This window comes from Nomascus leucogenys, chromosome 5 (genome assembly GCF_006542625.1).
Source record: "Nomascus leucogenys isolate Asia chromosome 5, Asia_NLE_v1, whole genome shotgun sequence".
NCBI lineage: Eukaryota > Metazoa > Chordata > Mammalia > Primates > Hylobatidae > Nomascus > Nomascus leucogenys.
Genome location: NC_044385.1, coordinates 124614120 through 124631423, shown reverse-complemented (window position 1 = coordinate 124631423; position 17304 = coordinate 124614120). Strand labels below are relative to the sequence as shown.

General features: G+C 47.5%; 1 protein-coding gene across 1 annotated transcript in view; it reads left to right on the top strand.

Annotated features, from left to right (window-relative positions):
• SLC15A1 (solute carrier family 15 member 1) overlaps window positions 1-7534 on the top strand; it is a 69940-nt gene extending 62406 nt beyond the window's left edge. Inside the window, exons 19-23 of the mRNA XM_003279210.3 lie at window positions 2794-2901; window positions 3015-3123; window positions 3647-3790; window positions 5052-5159; window positions 6433-7534. Of these exons, the coding sequence (XP_003279258.2) occupies window positions 2794-2901; window positions 3015-3123; window positions 3647-3790; window positions 5052-5159; window positions 6433-6624 (661 nt within the window). The 3' untranslated portion in view covers window positions 6625-7534. The remainder of the gene's footprint in view (window positions 1-2793; window positions 2902-3014; window positions 3124-3646; window positions 3791-5051; window positions 5160-6432) is intronic.
• Window positions 7535-17304: the final 9770 nt, after the last annotated feature.

Genomic DNA, 17304 nt, shown 5'->3' with positions numbered 1-17304 from the left:
GGTGATATATCCATATGATGGAATATTAGCCATAAAAAGGAATGAAGTGGCCGGACGTGATGGCTCACGCCTGTAATCCCAACACTTTTTGGGAGGCCGAGGTGGGCGGATCATGAGGTCAGGAGATTGAGACCATCCTGGCTAACACATCCCCGCTCTACTAAAAATACAAAAAATTAGCAGGGCGCGGTGGCGGGCACCTGTAGTCCTAGCTATTCAGGAGGCTGAGGCAGGAGAATCACTCGAACCCGGGAGGCGGAGGTTGCAGTAAGCCGAGATCGCACCACTGCGCTCCAGCCTGGGCAACAGAGCGAGACTGTCTCAAAAAAAACAAACAAGGAATGGAGTACGGATACATGCCACTATATGAATGAATGTGAAAGACAATATGCTAAGAGGGAGAAGCTGGTCACAGAGACCTGCATGGAATGATTCCATTGAAATGAAGTGGCAGGCAGAGCCGTAGAGACAGAAAGCAGATGAGGGGCTCCCAGGGGGCCGGGGAGGAAAGAATGGGAGTGTTTAGACATGTTTAGATGCGCAAATCCTTACCATTGTGTCACAGTTGCCTCCAATATTCAGTACGGCCAACATTGCACAGGTTTGTAGCCTCGGAGCCAAAGGCCACACCCATGCAGCCCGGGTGTGCGGTGGGTGGCACCGCATCGGTGTGGGTGAGTGCCCGCTATGAGGTTCCCATCACCACAGAATCGCCTCCTGACGCATTTTTCAGACCCCATCCCTATCATTAAGTGACTCGGGACTGTGTTTTCATTTCTTGTTGCACCAGCCCTAAGACATAAGCCAGGCAGCTCAGAATCCTCTAGCCTTAGGGATGGTTTCATTCCGAGTCTGATGGCTGATAAGTTATAAAGCCAGGCCTCAGGCCCAACGTTCTGCTTCCTGATCTCCTACTCTGCCCACACGCTCTCTTTTGAGTGGATGATCTTCATCTTTGATAAAAGCAGCTCTTACAGTCTAGAGCAGTGTGAATTCTAGCTAAGGCCCATGTGGATCTGTCTCAGGTTCCATTTTCTATATTAATCAGCTATCAAATGATACCAAGTAGAAGGCCTCGGGACTTCAGGACCTGAGCTTAATTCATACACATTTTCTCCCAGCACCTAAAATTTGATCAGTATTATTTGTTGCCACAAAGCTGATGAAACTTGGCCCCATATTTTAGGGATGGAAAGATTAAATCGTTCTTTACACTGCGGAGGTGTACACTAGTAAGACTTACTGTTCTCTACACTGGATAATCTTCTCTAGGCCTTCACTCGCATGTTTGGTAGAAAAAGTCAACTGGTCTTATTTTGAGCAACACCGTCCTGGTCACTAGGGTTGTATGAGAGTTTCAGGGTCATCTATAGCCTGAAACAGCTATGAAAGGGGTCTGTAATCAGCCATCCGTGCTGTTCACCATCCGTATGGTCCTATGAAGGCAAACAATTCACCTGCTTCCATATGAAGTGTAGCCTCACGGGACTTTGTAGAGATAGGAAGCCTTGGACCTGGAAGTCGGTCTTATTGGGTATCCATTCAAAGCTGTATTCCAGCAGGATGCTGACCACTGTCACTCCAGGACCACATAGGCTTCCACCCTCTGAAGGGGATTCCTTAAAGCTGTCTCTCAGCCTGGTGTAGTGACTCATACCCATAATCCCAGTGCTTTGGGAGGCTGTGGAGGGAGGATCTCTTGAGGCCAGGAGTTTGAGACCAGCCTGGGCAACACAGCCAGACCCTTGTCTCTACAAAAATTAAAATAAAAATTAGCCAGGCATTGTGGCACACACCTGTAGTCCCAGCTACTCAGGAAGCTAAGGTGGGAGGATCACTTGAAGCCCACAGTTCGAGGCTGCATTGAACTATGATTGTATCACGGCATTCTAGCCTGGGCAACGGAGCAAGACCTCATCTCTAAAAAACCTGTCTCTTGTTACTGGGCTGGCCCACTTCTTCCTCTCCAGTCCCGGGTGCCCTTCCCCACCTGAGGCTCCTAGAGGTAGGAAGTAGGTGGGCTTTCCTCCTCAACCCCCTAAAGAAGGGGGTGTCGTTTAGGAACTGGGGTCTGTCTTTAAAGAACTGGGCAGCATCTGGTTTTGGTCTTTCACTACTTGAGCTATAAAGTTTCTGGCTGAGCGCGGTGGCTCACACCTGCAATCCCAGCATTTTGGGAGGCCAAGGTGGGCAGATCATCTGAGGTCATGAGTTCAAGATCAGCCTGGCCAACGTGGCGAAACCCCATCTCTACTAAAAATACAAAAATGAGCCGGGTGTAGTGGTGCATGCCTGTAGTCCCAACTACTCAGGAGGCTGAGGCAGGAAAATCACTCGAACCTGGGAGGCAGAGGTTGCAGTGAGCCGAGATTGCACCACTGCACTCCCGCCTGGGTGACAGAGCAAGACTCCATCTCTAAATAAATAAAGTTTCTGAAACAAGGAACACAAAGGCATGGCTACCTTCTTGAAGGGAAGAGGCTCAGTATCTACTTCAGTCCCTGCTTAATATTCCTAACGTATTGAACTAGGTTAGATTCACAAAGTACTTAGAGCAGTAACTAGCACATATAAACACTGTTAAATACATTCTTTTAGGTGTGTTCTCATGAGTGAGTGAGCAGGGATAAACCCGGGGTGTTTCACTTTTTGTCTTTATTCTCTAGAAATATTCTGAAAACATCTTAAACTCCTTCAAAATAGGGAGTATTGCCCAACTTCAGGTGCATGTACTGTGACCTAGGATATATTATTCTGTAGTTCAATTACAAGACAGATGGTTTTCTGTTTCAGATTTGTAAATACTTTTAACGAGCTCATCACCATCACAATGAGTGGGAAAGTTTATGCAAATGTCAGCAGCTACAACGTCAGCAAATATCAGTTTTTTCCTTCTGGCATGTAAGTACCTAGACTGAATGCTTCACTCAAAGGTTCAAGAATTTCTCTTTAAAAACTACATTGAAACTTTTAATGCCAGGAATGTTAACCAATATTATTCTTTCTTTTGATAGAAAAGGCTTCACAATAAGCTCAACAGAGATTCCACCACAATGTCAACCTCATTTCAATACATTCTACCTTGAATTTGGTAGTGCTTATACCTATATAGTCCAAAAGAAGGTTAGTAACTCGTTTCATTGTATCAGAAGATCTGCTCAAACTCGATTGATATGAAGACTCACAAACACTTAGGACATAATATGATTTAACTAGAGTGATATTAGGATCTGTATTTTAAATGGGCTTAGAATTAATTCGCTTGGCTAATTCTTTAACTTATTGTTGACTTAATCATTAGAATCTAAACAGACTGACTTCCCCTGGATAATAATTTATGCTAGCCAATGTCTGATGCCTCCTTATAGAATAGTAACATAGACTTAAGGAACTCATAGTTCAAAGAGAGGGCAGTGTTTTAAAATGACTTCCAACCTACTCTCTTATCTAAAAGAAAAATGCTAGTGAACGTGTCTTCAAATCCCATTGCAAGTGTAAAATGCAGTGTTGCCTTATGTTTAAAATGTGTACGTACTTGATAAATCATATGATGTAACCCTAGAAGGTCAAACTCAATTCACCTGTTCGAACAATTTTTATTTTAGAAGCTCTCTCAACTTCTTCTGCTTTTGTCTTACTGCTGCAGAATGACAGCTGCCCCGAAGTGAAGGCGTTCGAAGATATTTCAGCCAACACAGTTAACATGGCTCTGCAAATCCCGCAGTATTTTCTTCTCACCTGTGGCGAGGTGGTCTTCTCTGTCACAGGATTGGAATTCTCATATTCTCAGGTTTCTTGTTTGTTGTATTTACCACCCGTCTGCTATACCCCTGCCTGCAGAAAATACCGATGGGACTTCATTTAAATCGGGGATAACTATGTTTTTAAAAAGTCTAGAAAGTGTTATAGTATCTTCTGTAGAGCAAGGTCTCTGAAGTCACCAAGCGTTGTCCTTAGTGAATGAGAATTATTACTCTCTTGAGCTGTGCAAGAGTGTGTGTTCATATGTGTCTATAGCCCCACAGTCGTACCCTAGACATTTAGCGCCCAATATTTATTACTGACTGCTACCAGAATGATGAAGGTCAGCAGATTCTCCTTTCTGAAACAACCAAAGGTAACCAACCATTCATAAAACAGCTCAATTACAGGTCTATGTCCTCGTGATAGGTTTGGTTGAGGTCTCTTCATAGCTCCCAGTAAACATAGCAAATAAGGTCTAGCTTCAAAAATACAATAAAATAAAATTAGCTGAGCGTGGTAGAGCACGCTTGTGGTCCCAGCTACTTGGGAGGCTGAGGTAGGACTGCTTGAACCCAGCAGTCCGAGGCAGCAGTGAGCTGTGATCACGCCACTGTACTCCAGCATGGGCAACAGAGCAAGATACTGTCTCAAAAAAAAAAAAGGAAAAAATTTAAAAGAATTATTGCTTTTAAGTGTGTTAGACTAATGAGCTAGGTTTTATTGATACCCAAATTAGAGCTTAATTATTGAACTGTGTTGTCAGAACTATACTTACAGGCATTATAGCCCACAGTGCCTAGTACCATCAATTTTTATAGTAAACAGGCCAAGATGAGTCAGAAAATCACTTTCTGTGATAACCTCACAGTCTAATAAAGGAGATAGCTGTAATACAGGTGACAGGTGTTTGAAGAGATATTTTGGAGATGTGGCAGGAAAGCCACAGAAGGGCAAGCTTGCAGCCCAGGGCAGCCTGCATTTGAGGGGAAGACTATGCCAGCCTGGGTGGCTTCGCTTGGAAGCTCTCCTGTAGAAATAGGATCAGCTCCTCTGTAGATGTGTCCATTTAACTAAGGGGACAGCGTTGCAAGGATGTGGAGCGTGAAACACAGGGATTCTTGTCTACTCGTCTGTGCGTGTTTGGGTGTCTTGTTACCTAAGCGATGATCCTTTTTACATTGAGGCCACCTGACTTTTCGCGTGCATTGTTAGGGTGGTCTGCTTCATGAAATGCCCATCGGTGAGCTGTGTTCTCCTGCTCGGAGGGTGAGACCTGGAGCAGGACTCACTTTGCTTTGCTTCCTCAGGCTCCTTCCAACATGAAGTCGGTGCTTCAGGCAGGATGGCTGCTGACGGTGGCTGTTGGCAACATCATCGTGCTCATCGTGGCAGGGGCAGGCCAGTTCAGCAAACAGGTATGATGAGGGAGAGGAGATTGCACATACCTCTGTCTTTCCCATTCATGGTCATCATGGTGGCCCTCCCTAGCCATCTGTCTGCTCTGTGTGGTCATCTAGGCTAATAGCTGGATTAAACTGCCAGACCAGCCAGGGCTGTTCCCAAATAGACTTATGGCAAAGTGTCTGCTGTTTCTTCTTCTTCTTCTTCTTTTTTTCTTTGAGATGGAGTCTCACTCTATTGCCAGGCTGGAGTGCAGTGGCACAATCTCGGCTCACTGCAACCTCTGCCTCCCGGGTTCAAGTGATTCTCCTGCCTCAGCCTTCAGAGTAGCTGGGCCTACAGGCACCCACCACCATATCCGGCTAATTTTTGTATTTTTAGTAGAGACAAGGTTTCACCGTGTTGGCCAGGATGGTCTCGATCTCTTGCCCTCGCGACCTGCCCACCTTGGCCTCCCAAAGTGCTGGGATTACAGGTGTGAGCCACCGCACCCAGCCTGCTGATTCTTCTTATTTCCACTTGTTGTTAACGCAGCTGGAAATTGACAACCAAAATAGCCGGAATAGGTTAACTTGAAGTCGCCCTTATGTGTTTTACTATCAAGGGAAACATGTCTCCTACCTTCGGTGAGTGCAGCTTAGTAGCTGTAAAGCAGACACATGTTATCCTGAAACTTTCATAACACCTGAAGTTAAAGCCATCCTAGAGATGGTTATAAATTTTACAATTAAATGAGGGCTCTACTGATACTTACACTCTTTCCTTCTGCACTGTAGCATGTCTACCTCATAAGGGAGCTGTTATCCCATCCGTTTCATGACTTCCTGCACCAGGTCCCAGCAGCAGATGTGCTAATGCTGTGTGCTTATGAGCTCCAGGTGTTTCCAGGGAGGAACATGGGGCTCTTAACTTGCTAGAGTTCAGCACATTCATTTTTCCCTCATGGGGACTGCTTGCTGTTCTCTTGGTCCCCATCCTTCCAGGGTCCAGCCATATGTCTTAAGGCTTGAGTATTTCAGAATTTTTTTCTCATCTTCCCAAAGTCTGTTGTTGCTGTACCTTAGTGCTGTTCAAAACATGTTGTCTATATTAGCATCTATCTATCTTGGGCATTCAAGAAAAGCTGGCCTTACTGTATCTGTATTGGTTGCTTACCAATTTTCCATAATTTAATTTCAAAGCACTCTCCATCTGCATGTAGCAAGAAAATGTATACACCATATATTCATCAGTATGACCTGTTTTATGTTTGTTCTTTTTCCTGCTCCAACTCTGATTTCTTCAAAGTGGGCTGAGTACGTTCTATTTGCCGCATTGCTTCTGGTCGTCTGTGTAATTTTTGCCATCATGGCTCGATTCTATACTTACATCAATCCAGCAGAGATCGAAGCTCAATTTGATGAGGATGAAAAGGAAAAGAGACTGGAAAAGAGTAACCCATATTTCATGTCGGGGGCCAATTCACAGACACAGATGTGAAGGTCAAGAGGCAAGGGGAGGATGGACTGGGCCCGCAGACGCCCTGACCTCCGCTCCCAGGTAGCAGGACACTCCACTGGATGGCCCCTGGTGAGGAAGACTTCAGAATTGGGAACTAAACCATGAACGCTATTTTCTTTCTTTCTTTTTTTTTTTTTTTTCCTTTTTGAGACAGAGTTTTGCTCTTGTTGTCCAGGCTAGAGTGCAATGGCACGATCTCAGTTCATTGCAACCTCCGCCTCCCACCTCCCAGGTTCAAGCGATTCTCCTGCCTCAGCCTCCCGAGTGGCTGGGATTAGCGGCATGCACCACCACACCCGGCTAATTTTGTATTTTTAGTAGAGATGGGGTTTCACCATGTTGGCCAGGAAGGTCTCGATCTCTTGACCTGGTGATCTGCCCACCTTGGCCTGCCAAAGTGCTGGGATTACAGGCTTGAGCCACCGCGCCCGGCCACAAACGCTATTTTCTAAGCAGCCAGCAATGAATCTAAAACTCTGGAAGAAGTCTTCTGTTTGAAAGGCTTATTTAAGCCACACATACACTGTCTTAGAGCACTGCGAGCCCACCCCACATTTGTCATCTTCCCTATCACACAAATGATGCTATTTTGGACTAGCTTAATTTTGAAAGGGTAACAGTTTCCTATTCTATATTGTTCATTTCTAACACTCTTATGAAAACTATTCTAAAGGAGGCAAGAGCCAAGGCCAAAAGTGAACGTACAGGTTTGAGAATGGCTGTGATAAGGACCAGCTGGTATTAACTGATAACTTTACGTTTGGGTTTTTGTTGTTTTTCCAGTCCCTACCTCTGTTTAAATTATGGATAACTCGAAAGACAGCTCATGTGAAGGCCAGTAATGATTTTTTTGAAGTTTCAATGGTGTGAAATAAATTTCTGTTCTTAAGCATAAGTGTTCACGTATCTCTGGGTAGGGTAAGAAATCTTTAACATACTATCTGATTATAAAAGCAGCACCTGCTCATTGAAATTTCTTCCTGGTCCTGTTTTCCCCAGGGATGATTGATTGATTGATTGATAGATATATAGACAAACAGATAAAGAAAGGTAGGTAGGCCGATAGATGATAGATAGGTAGGTAGACGAACAGATAAAGGTAGGTAGGTAGATAGATGATAGATAGATAGATAGATAGATAGATAGATAGATAGATAGATAGACAGACAGACAGACAGACAGACAGACAGACAGACAGACAGAAAGACAGACAGATAAAGATAGGTAGGTAGATAGAAGACAGATAGATAGGCTGGGCAGGGTGGCTCACGCCTGTAATCCCAGCACTTTGGGAGGTCGAGGCGGGTGGATCACAAGGTCAGGAGATCGAGACCATCTTGGCTAACATGGTGAAACCCTGTCTCTACTAAAAATATAAAAAATTAGCCGGGCGTGGTGGCAGGCGCCTGTAGTCCCAGCTACTCGGGAGGCTGAGGCAGGAGAATGGCGTGAACCTGGGAGGCGGAGCTTGCAGTGAGCTGAGATCGTGCCACTGCACTCCAGCCTGGGGGACACAGCAAGACTCCATCTCAAAAAAAAAAAAGATAGATCGATAGATGATAGATAGATAGAGGTAGGTAGGTAGGTAGGCAGGTAGATGATAGATAGATTAGATAGATAGATAGGGGAGACTTCTATTACTAGGACCTTCCTATGTGCACATTTGTGTACCATCTCCTAGCGTTTTTCTCGATACTCACAAACATTTTCTGCTGGCGTAAAAATTCTTCTAAAACATTGTAAACGCCTAATGCCTAATTTATCCTAGAGATGTTTATCATTTAGCCATCCCAGGTATCAGGTCCAGAATGAGTCTACCTTGGCGCTCCTACACAAACAAGCCACAGTTCTTAGACAAACTAGTGCACAACTCTGAAGATTGAAACTGGTTCCTGGATTAGAAGGAAGGGTTTGCATTTGGCCTCTAAAATGCTTACATACAAGCTCGCCATTGCACCGTAGGGGCTGCATTGAAGGGGAGACTCAAAGCCCAGAGTGAGAAACACAATGTGATTATCAAACCTTAACACTTTTTCTAGCCTTGGGATCAAGTCCTAATTCCTTAACTAGGGCCCATGAGGCTCTTTTTCCCTCTGGACACACTTCCTTTCTCTCCATGCACTCTGATCCTGCCAGCATGGAGCTGCTGCTCCTTCCTGGAACACATCACATTCTCATTCCCAAGTCAAAAGCCAAGAAAAAGAATACCCCAAGACACTTAATTCTCTGCCCACCACCCCCAACCCCTCCACCTGGCTAAGCCCTCTTCATTTTCATGCCATGTCCTCCAAGCCTCTTCCTGTCCTCCCTCCCTCCCATGCTAGGCTGTGGCCCTGCTCTGAGCTCCCATAACACACCTTAACATTTTCAAGTTGCACAGACCTCAGTGGATCATGTCTATCTAGCTTTTCCTAGACCAACAGCTCTTCTGTATATCTTGTTCACTGTTCAGTCTCCAGAACATAGTAATCCTCTATTTGTTTTTTAATTTTTAATTTTTTTTTTAAAGACAAGTTTTCACTCTGTTATTCAGGCTGGAGTTCAGTGGCACGATCAAAACTCACTGCAACCTTGAACTCCTAGGTTCAAGGGATCCTCCCACCTCAACCTCCCAAGTAGCTAGGACTACAGGCTTGTGCCACCACACCCAGCTAAGTTTTTAATTTTTTTGTAAAGGCAGGGTCTCACTGGCTGGTCTCGAACTCCTGGGCTTAAGACCTTCTAGAGTGCTGGGATTACAGGCATGAACCACTACACCCAGCCCTAGTGCTGACTCTTATAGTTACTGTGTAACTTAGGGCAGGTTTTGATCTTTTTAATCTCATTTCCTCTCCTATGAAATAAAGAGAATACCAGGCAGACAATGTGAGGCCTTAAAAATCCTTTGTTTGGCTGGGTCCGGTGGCTCTCGCCTATAATCCCAGCACTTTGGGAGGCTGAGACGGGCGGATTACTTGAGGTCAGGAATTTGAGACCAGCCTGGCCAACGTGGTGAAACCCCATCTCTACTAAAAACACGAAAATTAGCCAGGCATGATGGCACATGCCTGTAATCCCAGCTACCTGGGAGGCTGAGGCAGCAGAATCACTTGAACCCAGGAGGCGGAGCTTGCAGTGAGCCGAGATCGCATCACTGCACTCCAGCCTGGGCGACAGAGTGAGACTCCATCTCAAAATAAATAAATAAATAAATCCTTTGTTTAAGGATGCCTGGCACACAACAGGCATTCATATATTTGAATGAAGGCCATTGTCATGCCCCTCAACCAAGTCTGATATTAACATATAGTGTGCTTTGCGTGTGAGTAACTAACATGTGGTGTGCTTTGCATATGGGTGGAAATGATGCCTACAGGCTCCTCTTCAACCTTTGATGGACATGCAGAGAGCACAGAGGGGAGCTTGGGCATTTTGCCCATCAGGGTTGACTTTTCAGAGTAATCCTCCCTCTGGCTCTCATTTGACCACTTCCAAGCATAATCAAGATGGACAGAGGCCATCATGGGTGCCCTCTTTGCCAGAACTCATGCAATTGCAAATGTCATGGATGGGGGTGGTGGAGGGGAATGCGGAGGCCACATCAGTAACCTCTGCTCTTCTGTACTTTCCCTGCAACTCATTTTTTTGTGTTTTGTGCCTTTCTCTAAATTCCATGACAACCAATGTATAACCAAAATAGTACACTGACTTGACCATTGTCTGACTATTAAAATACAATTCAGCATGGGTTGGGAGGAGCTAAAGAAGCCCCTGGGATGGAAATGCTTTAATTGGACATAGCAGGACTTGTATCTTACTCCTAAAAGCCAGCATACCTTGAGAAGTGTTTACAATGCGTATATGAGTATTTTTCATGTTGGCCTATTCTACTTGTTTCCATGTGCTCCATAATTTTTTTTTTTTTTTTTTTTTGAGACAGAGTCTCACTCTGTCGCCCAGGCTAGAAGGCAGTGGCATGATCTTGGCTCACTGCAACCTCTGCCTCCCGGCTTCAAGCGATTCTGCTGCCTCAGCCTCCTGAGTAGCTGGGATTATAGGTGTGTGCCACCACGCCCAACTAATTTTTGTATTTTTAGTAGAGATGGGGTTTCACCATGTTAGCCAGGCTGGTCTCAAACTCCTGACCTCAAGTGATCTGCCTGCCTCAGCCTCCCAAAGTGCTAGGATTACAGGTTTGAGCTACCATGCCCAGCCAATTATGTTTTTCATTTTGTGAATGTTCTTTTTTTCAGGGCACTAAAGTATTTATTTGGTATCTCTTTTAGATGTTATAAAATTACTTTGGTTAATGTATGTCCAGGTTTGATTTTTGCTGACTATTTTAGACATTGATTTTTGTCATGCATTCTGGAATATTTTTGGTAGCTTTTTTTTTTTTTTTTTTTTTTTAAGACCAGGTCTAGCTCTATCATGCAGGCTGGAGCGCAGTGGCACCATCTTGGCTCACTGCAACCTCTGTTTCCTGGGCTCAAGCTATCCTCCCGCCTCAGCCCTGCAAGTAGCTGGGACTATAGGTGCAAACCACCATGCCCTGCTAATTTTTGTAGAGACAGGGTTTCACCATGTTGCCCCAGGTGGTCTCGAACTGCTGAGCTCTAGCAATCCACCCGCCTGGGCCTCTCAAAGTGCTGGAATTACAGGCGTGAGCCACCGAGCCTGGCCTGGTAGCTTCTTTGTTTTTTTGAGTAGGAGTTTCGCTCTTGTTGCCCAGGCTGGAGTGCAATGGCATGATCTCGGCTCACTGCAACCTCCGCCTCCCAGGTTCAAGCGATTCTCCAGCATCAGCCTCCCAAGTAGCTGCAATTACCGTCACCTACCACCATGCCTGGCTAATTTTGGTATTTTTAGTAGAGACGGGGTTTCGCTATGTTGGCCAGGCTGGTCGCGAACCCCTGACCTCAGATGATCTGCCCGCCTCCCAAAGTGCTGGGATTACAGGTGTGAGTCACTGTGCCTGGCCACACCTCCTTTCTAAATGGCCACCTCACTTTCTAACAAAAGTGGTATTTATTGAACACTGAGTATGTGCAGACAGCATGCCAAGCATGCTCTTGAATGAAATTTACAAACATGCAATCCTTGCCACAGCCCTGTAATGTAGATTACGTTACCCATTCCTATTCCACAGAGGAGAAAATAGGTACAGCGAAACCAAGTACCCTGCCCCAGGCCACCCCACTCCTCCAGAGCCCAGCTGCCAGTCATTGCGCAGAGCCGCCTCTCACTGCCAATGCTCAATGGGCAGTATGGATTAATTCTATTTTTATCCTTATAACAAAACTAAGGAAGGTTTTGTTATTCCTATTTTGGAGACAAGGAAACTGGAGAACGTGAAGTTTAAGTAACTGGTCCAAGGCCATATATCTGGCTGCTTGCTGAGCCAGGATTTGAACCCAAGCATGTCTGGGCAAAGAGAAAGCCCTGTTACCCACGACACTATGCCATCTTTGTTCATATAACAGAAAGCAAACTTGTGATGGCTGAGGCCATGTAAAGGGGGCAAGGGAAGGCAAAGTGGGCACTGAAGGGCTGCAGAGAGGGAACTGTCCGCTTGAAGCGCAGGATGAACCCCCAGGCCTGGCCTCGGTGGATAAGAGGGGCTTAAGTGTGTAGAAAGGAGAGGCTGAAAAACCCTGCTCTCAAAGGGCTAAACAGAAAAGATTCAGCACATTTACCCTCTTAGTGGAGCCGGGGCCTTCTGTAAGGATGTTGGAACCCCCTCCCCCATGGGCCCGGTTTGTGAGTGCCCTATTGCCGACGGGTGTCCCTGTGGGTGACCCCTCCAACAAGGCGGTGGTGATTAGCTCTGAAACTCACCACACAGTAGGCCAGCATCTCACCTGGAGGGGCAGCCGGCTTAGGGGCAGAGTGAGTGAGAGCCACAGAAAAAGGAGTGGCCAGAAACAGCGAAGGAGAGGAAAGGAAGGCCTGTAGCATGGAAGTCCATGGGCCTACAGCACAGGGCAGCAAGAATAGGCAGGCTCCTCCATTTATTTATTTTAAAATTATGGCAAAATACAGACCAGGCATGGTGGCTCACGCCTGTAATCCTAGCGCTTCAGGAGGCTGAGGTGGACGGATCACCTGAGGTCGGGAGTTCGAGACCAGCCCGGCCAACGTGGTGAAACCCCGTCTCTACTAAAAATACAATGAGCCGGGCCTGGTGGTGGGTGCCTGTAATCCCAGCTACTCAGGAGGCTGAGGCAGGAGAATAGTTTGAACCCGAGAGATGAAGGTTGTAGTGAGCCAGGATTGTGTCACTGTGCTGCAGCCTGGGCAACAAAGTGAGACTCTGTCTCAAAAAATAAAATTATGACAAAATACAGATAAGGTAACATTACCATTTGAACCAGTTTTTAAGTCTGCAGTTGAGTGGCATGAAGAACATTCTCACTGCTGGAGGACCATGGCCACCATCCATCTCCAGAACTTTTTTCATTTTGCAGAACGGGAACTCTGTCCTCATTCCACACTAACTCCCCACTCCCCCTCACCCCAGAGGCCACCAGAGTGTAAGAAACGAAAAAGCCATTCTCCTTCCACTTGCCTGTGTCCTGTGATGTTGAGGGCTCCTGGGCTTTCTCAAGAGTGTCCTGTGTGTCCGGGTTTCTGTCTCCAGCCCTGATCTGAGGCAGTGAGCAGGGAGTGAGCCTGGCCCTTCAGGACTCTCGGGTCTATCAGCAAGGATACAGCCATCTCCAGGTCCATCGGCAAGGACACAGCCACCTCCAGGTCCATCAGCAAGGACACAGCCACCTCCAGCAGCTGCTGCGAGGAGTGTGGCTTTTCATCTCGCCTCCTGCTAACGTCTGGTGATTCAGAACCACTGGGGTTTTCATTTGATGTAATGTCTGGTTTGTTCTAATGAGGCTCCTAGATGCCGTAGATGTGTTTAAGACTCAAAAGCCACGGGAACCGAATCTGGTGGGGTGCTGTTCTGGTGCGTCTGGAACAAAAAGCCATGCATTTCTGAGGGCTGAATGTTCTGGAGGCCAGCGTGGGGCCCTGTATTATTCATAGTCCGCTTTTGTGTTATTATAAAGGAATACTTGAGACTGAGTAATTTATAAAGAAAAGAGTTTTATTTGGCTCACGGTTCAGCAGGCTGTACAGGCATGGCACCATCCTCTGCTTGGCTTCTAGCGAGGCCCCAGGAAGCTTACAACCATGGCGGAAGGCAGAGCCGAAGCGGGCCCATCACATGGCGAGAGTGAGAACGAGAGAGAGTGGGAGATCCCAGACTTTTAAACAACCTGGTCTCATGTGAACGGAGTGACAACTCACTCATCACCAAGGGGATGGCACAAAATCATTCAGGAGGGACCCACCCCCATGACCCAAACACCTCCCACTGGGCCCCACCTCCAACACTGGAGATCACAGTTAACCTGAGATTTGGAGGGGACGCACACCCAAACCATGTCAGGCCCTAAGAGCTTTGTACCTTCTGGCAGTCAGAGGATTGACTAAGCAGCCCTTTGTGCTTGGGGGCCATCCTACTCCTAGCACTGAGTCAAGGAAGGCATTTCCCAGCTGGACACGGTGGCTCACGCTTGTAATCCCAGCACTTTGGGAGGCCGAGGTGGGCTGATCACCTGAGGCCAGGAGTTCGAGACCAGCCTGTCCAACATGGCGAAACCCCGTCTCTACTAAAAATACAAAAATTAGCCGGGCGTGGTGGCAGGCACCTGTAATCCCAGAAACTCAGGAGGCTGAGGCAAGAGAATCACTTGAACCCAGGAGGCGGAGGTTACAGTGAGCCGAGATCGCACCACTGCACTCCAGGCTGGGCAACAAGAGTGAAACTCCGTCTCCTTAAAAAAAAAAAAAAAAAGCATTTCCCTTCACAGTTTCCATTTCGTAGGTTTCTCCTACAAAGTTCCCTGTCCCCATCACCACAGGGAAGAGAGGGTAGGCCCAGACCACCTGTCCCAGGGTCCGGTTGACACACATGTCCCTGCTTTGCAGTGGCTGGGATGGAACCGAAAGCCCGTCCGCCAGCTGGTGCCTTGGGGCAGAGACGGCCTTGCTGTCCATGCTGCTCAGCCTGTTTTCGTCTTCGGGAAGGCTGAACTTCAGTAAGTCCGGAGTCTGACTCAGGTCCTTGATTTGATTTACAGACCTGGAAAGGATCTGGAATAAGTCCCACCCAGCTACTAACAGGCACAACTAGTCGTTAGTTACTAAGGACCTACAGCAGGCATCCCAGGAGCAAGAGAGCGTGCGTGCGTGCGTGCGTGCGTGCGTGTGTGCGTGCGTGCGTGCGTGTATGTGCCCATCTTCCCTAACGAGTGTACAGAAAGATGAAACGGATGAGCCCGCTAGGGAGGTCCAGGAAGGCACAAAGTCAGTAGCAGAGGGCGGTGGCTCCCAAACCACGGCAGTGACCAACACGGGATACGGAGGTAAATCGGAGTGTGCAGGCTTTCTGCGGTATGGCCTGGGAGGTGCCTCTGGCAAGTGGAGATGGGCAAATTGCCTGCAGGTGGGAGGGGGCGGGCAGCAGGCAGGTGCTGGGGAGAAGCGGACACGGGGAGAGACCCCTGCACCCTGGGCGAGCACGTGCTTTCGGGAGGGTGGGGCTGCGGCGAGACTGCAGGGCGAGGGTGGAAACACATCACGCTCCTGGTTCTTCCCTTCCTTGACCTGTGAGCTTGGGCAGGCCGCTGGAGGCGTCAACGTCATCATTTGTAAAATAAAGACAGTGCCCGCTTCCCAGGGTTGGGGTAAGGCCCTTGTGGTGCCAAGAAAGGACCCTGGGTGAGCCCTTGCCCTGTGATAGTTGTTCTACCCATGCCTACCGAGCATGCACCAAGGGCAGACATATGCCAGGTACGTGGGATACCTCCCAGTACAAAAAGAAGCCAGAACCCTGCCTCTGTGCACACTCGCATTCTTGCAGCAGCAGATGGACCATAAACAACAAATGTGCTAAATAAGGAAATTATGGAAAATGATGTGGTATAGTAGGAGGTGTTAGGTGCCATGGATCTAAAAAAAAAAATACAGCAGAGGGACAGAGGTTGCGACTGAAAAGGATGGTCAGAGGGTGCTTCCTGGGATGGTGGCATGCAGCCTCTTCAACAAAGTGAGGGCAGAGAGTGCCTGGCAGAGGGGCAGCCGTGCAAAGGCCGGAGGCGGGGCATGCCTGGTGTCTTCGAGAGCCCAGCACACAGGATCAGGGGGAGTGAGGGAGAGCCGGAGCCCAGCACACAGGATCAGGGGAGTGAGGGGAGTGAGAGGCCGGCACACAGAATCAGGGGAGTGAGGGGTGCGAGTTGCTGAGGGCAGAGAGAAGGGGTGTGTCTTTCATGTTGGGCAGGCCAGGGTGAAAGTTTGGGCTTTTGAGATGTCTCCAGAGGGTTCCGAGCCTAGAAGTCACTTGACTGCTGTGTGGAAGGACCCCTCTAGCTACTGTCTTAAGAATAGACTGATCTGGTCGTGGTGGCGCATCTGTAGCCCCAGCCACTTGGGCACTTGGGAGGCTAAGGCAGGTGGATTACTTGGAACCTAGAAGTTGGAGACCAGCCTGGGAAACATAGGGAGACCCCATCTCTACAAAAAATTTAAACATTAGCCAGGTATGGTGGCACACATCTGTGATCCCAGCTGCTCAGGAGGCTGAGGTGGGAGGATTCCTTGAGCCTAGGAGTTCGGGGCAGTGGTGAGCCACGATCACACCACTGCACTCCAGCCTGGGCAATATAGGGAGACCCCATCTTGAAAAAACAACAAAAAAAATTATTAAAGAATAAACTGAAAGAGGCCAAGTGTCCATGCAGGTTCCCAGGTGACCTTCCAGGAGGGTGGCTCTACTAGGTAGGTGGCAGAGTGTGGTGGTGAGAAGCGGTGGGATTCTGGATACACTTTGGAGGTTGATGGAGCCAACAGGATTCTCTGACAGATGGAATGTGGGAGACAAGAGAAAGATATTTGCTACTTTCAGCATGGCCTGTTCTAAGGACTTTGAGTATTTTATTCATTTAATACCCTGAGCAGCCCTTGGAGATAAACATATCAGCATCCTCATGCCACAGATGAGGAAACTGAGGCACACTGTGGTTCAATAACTTGCTCGAGATCCTACAACTCTGTAAGTGACAGAGACAAACCCAAGCTTGATGATGGCTTTCCTGTGCCTCTCTTCTCTCGAATTCTGAGAGTGCCCATACCTTGGGAGGAAGCAGAGACTCAACGTTTGTTTCCAACAGAAAGAGAGGTGACTGCAGTAGTCTGTGATTAGAAACAGAAACCACAGTTGGGAAGTAGGAAATCTAAGTTCCCATCTGCCTTCCGGGTTAACCAGTCTGTAACCATATCAAGGTGGAATTGCTAAGAAGAGCATGTTCTCTCTCTCTCTCTCTCTCTCTCTCTCTCTCTCTCTCTCTCTCTCTCTTCTCCCTCTCTCTCTCCCTCTCCCCCCTCTCTCTCTCTCCCTCTCTCTCTCTTTCTCTCTCTCTCTCTCTCTCCTGTCTCAGCTCACCTTTATAATTCTGTTATTTGCCTGATGTGTTTCTTCAGAAAGAACTTGAGGACACTTCCAGTCCCCTTCACACCTTCACCGTCATAGGAGCAGGGAATGCCTTGTGAGACAGGCAGCCCTGTCTGCGGCACAATGACCTGCGCTGCCTCTCGGGGAATAGCACAGAACAGTGGTGA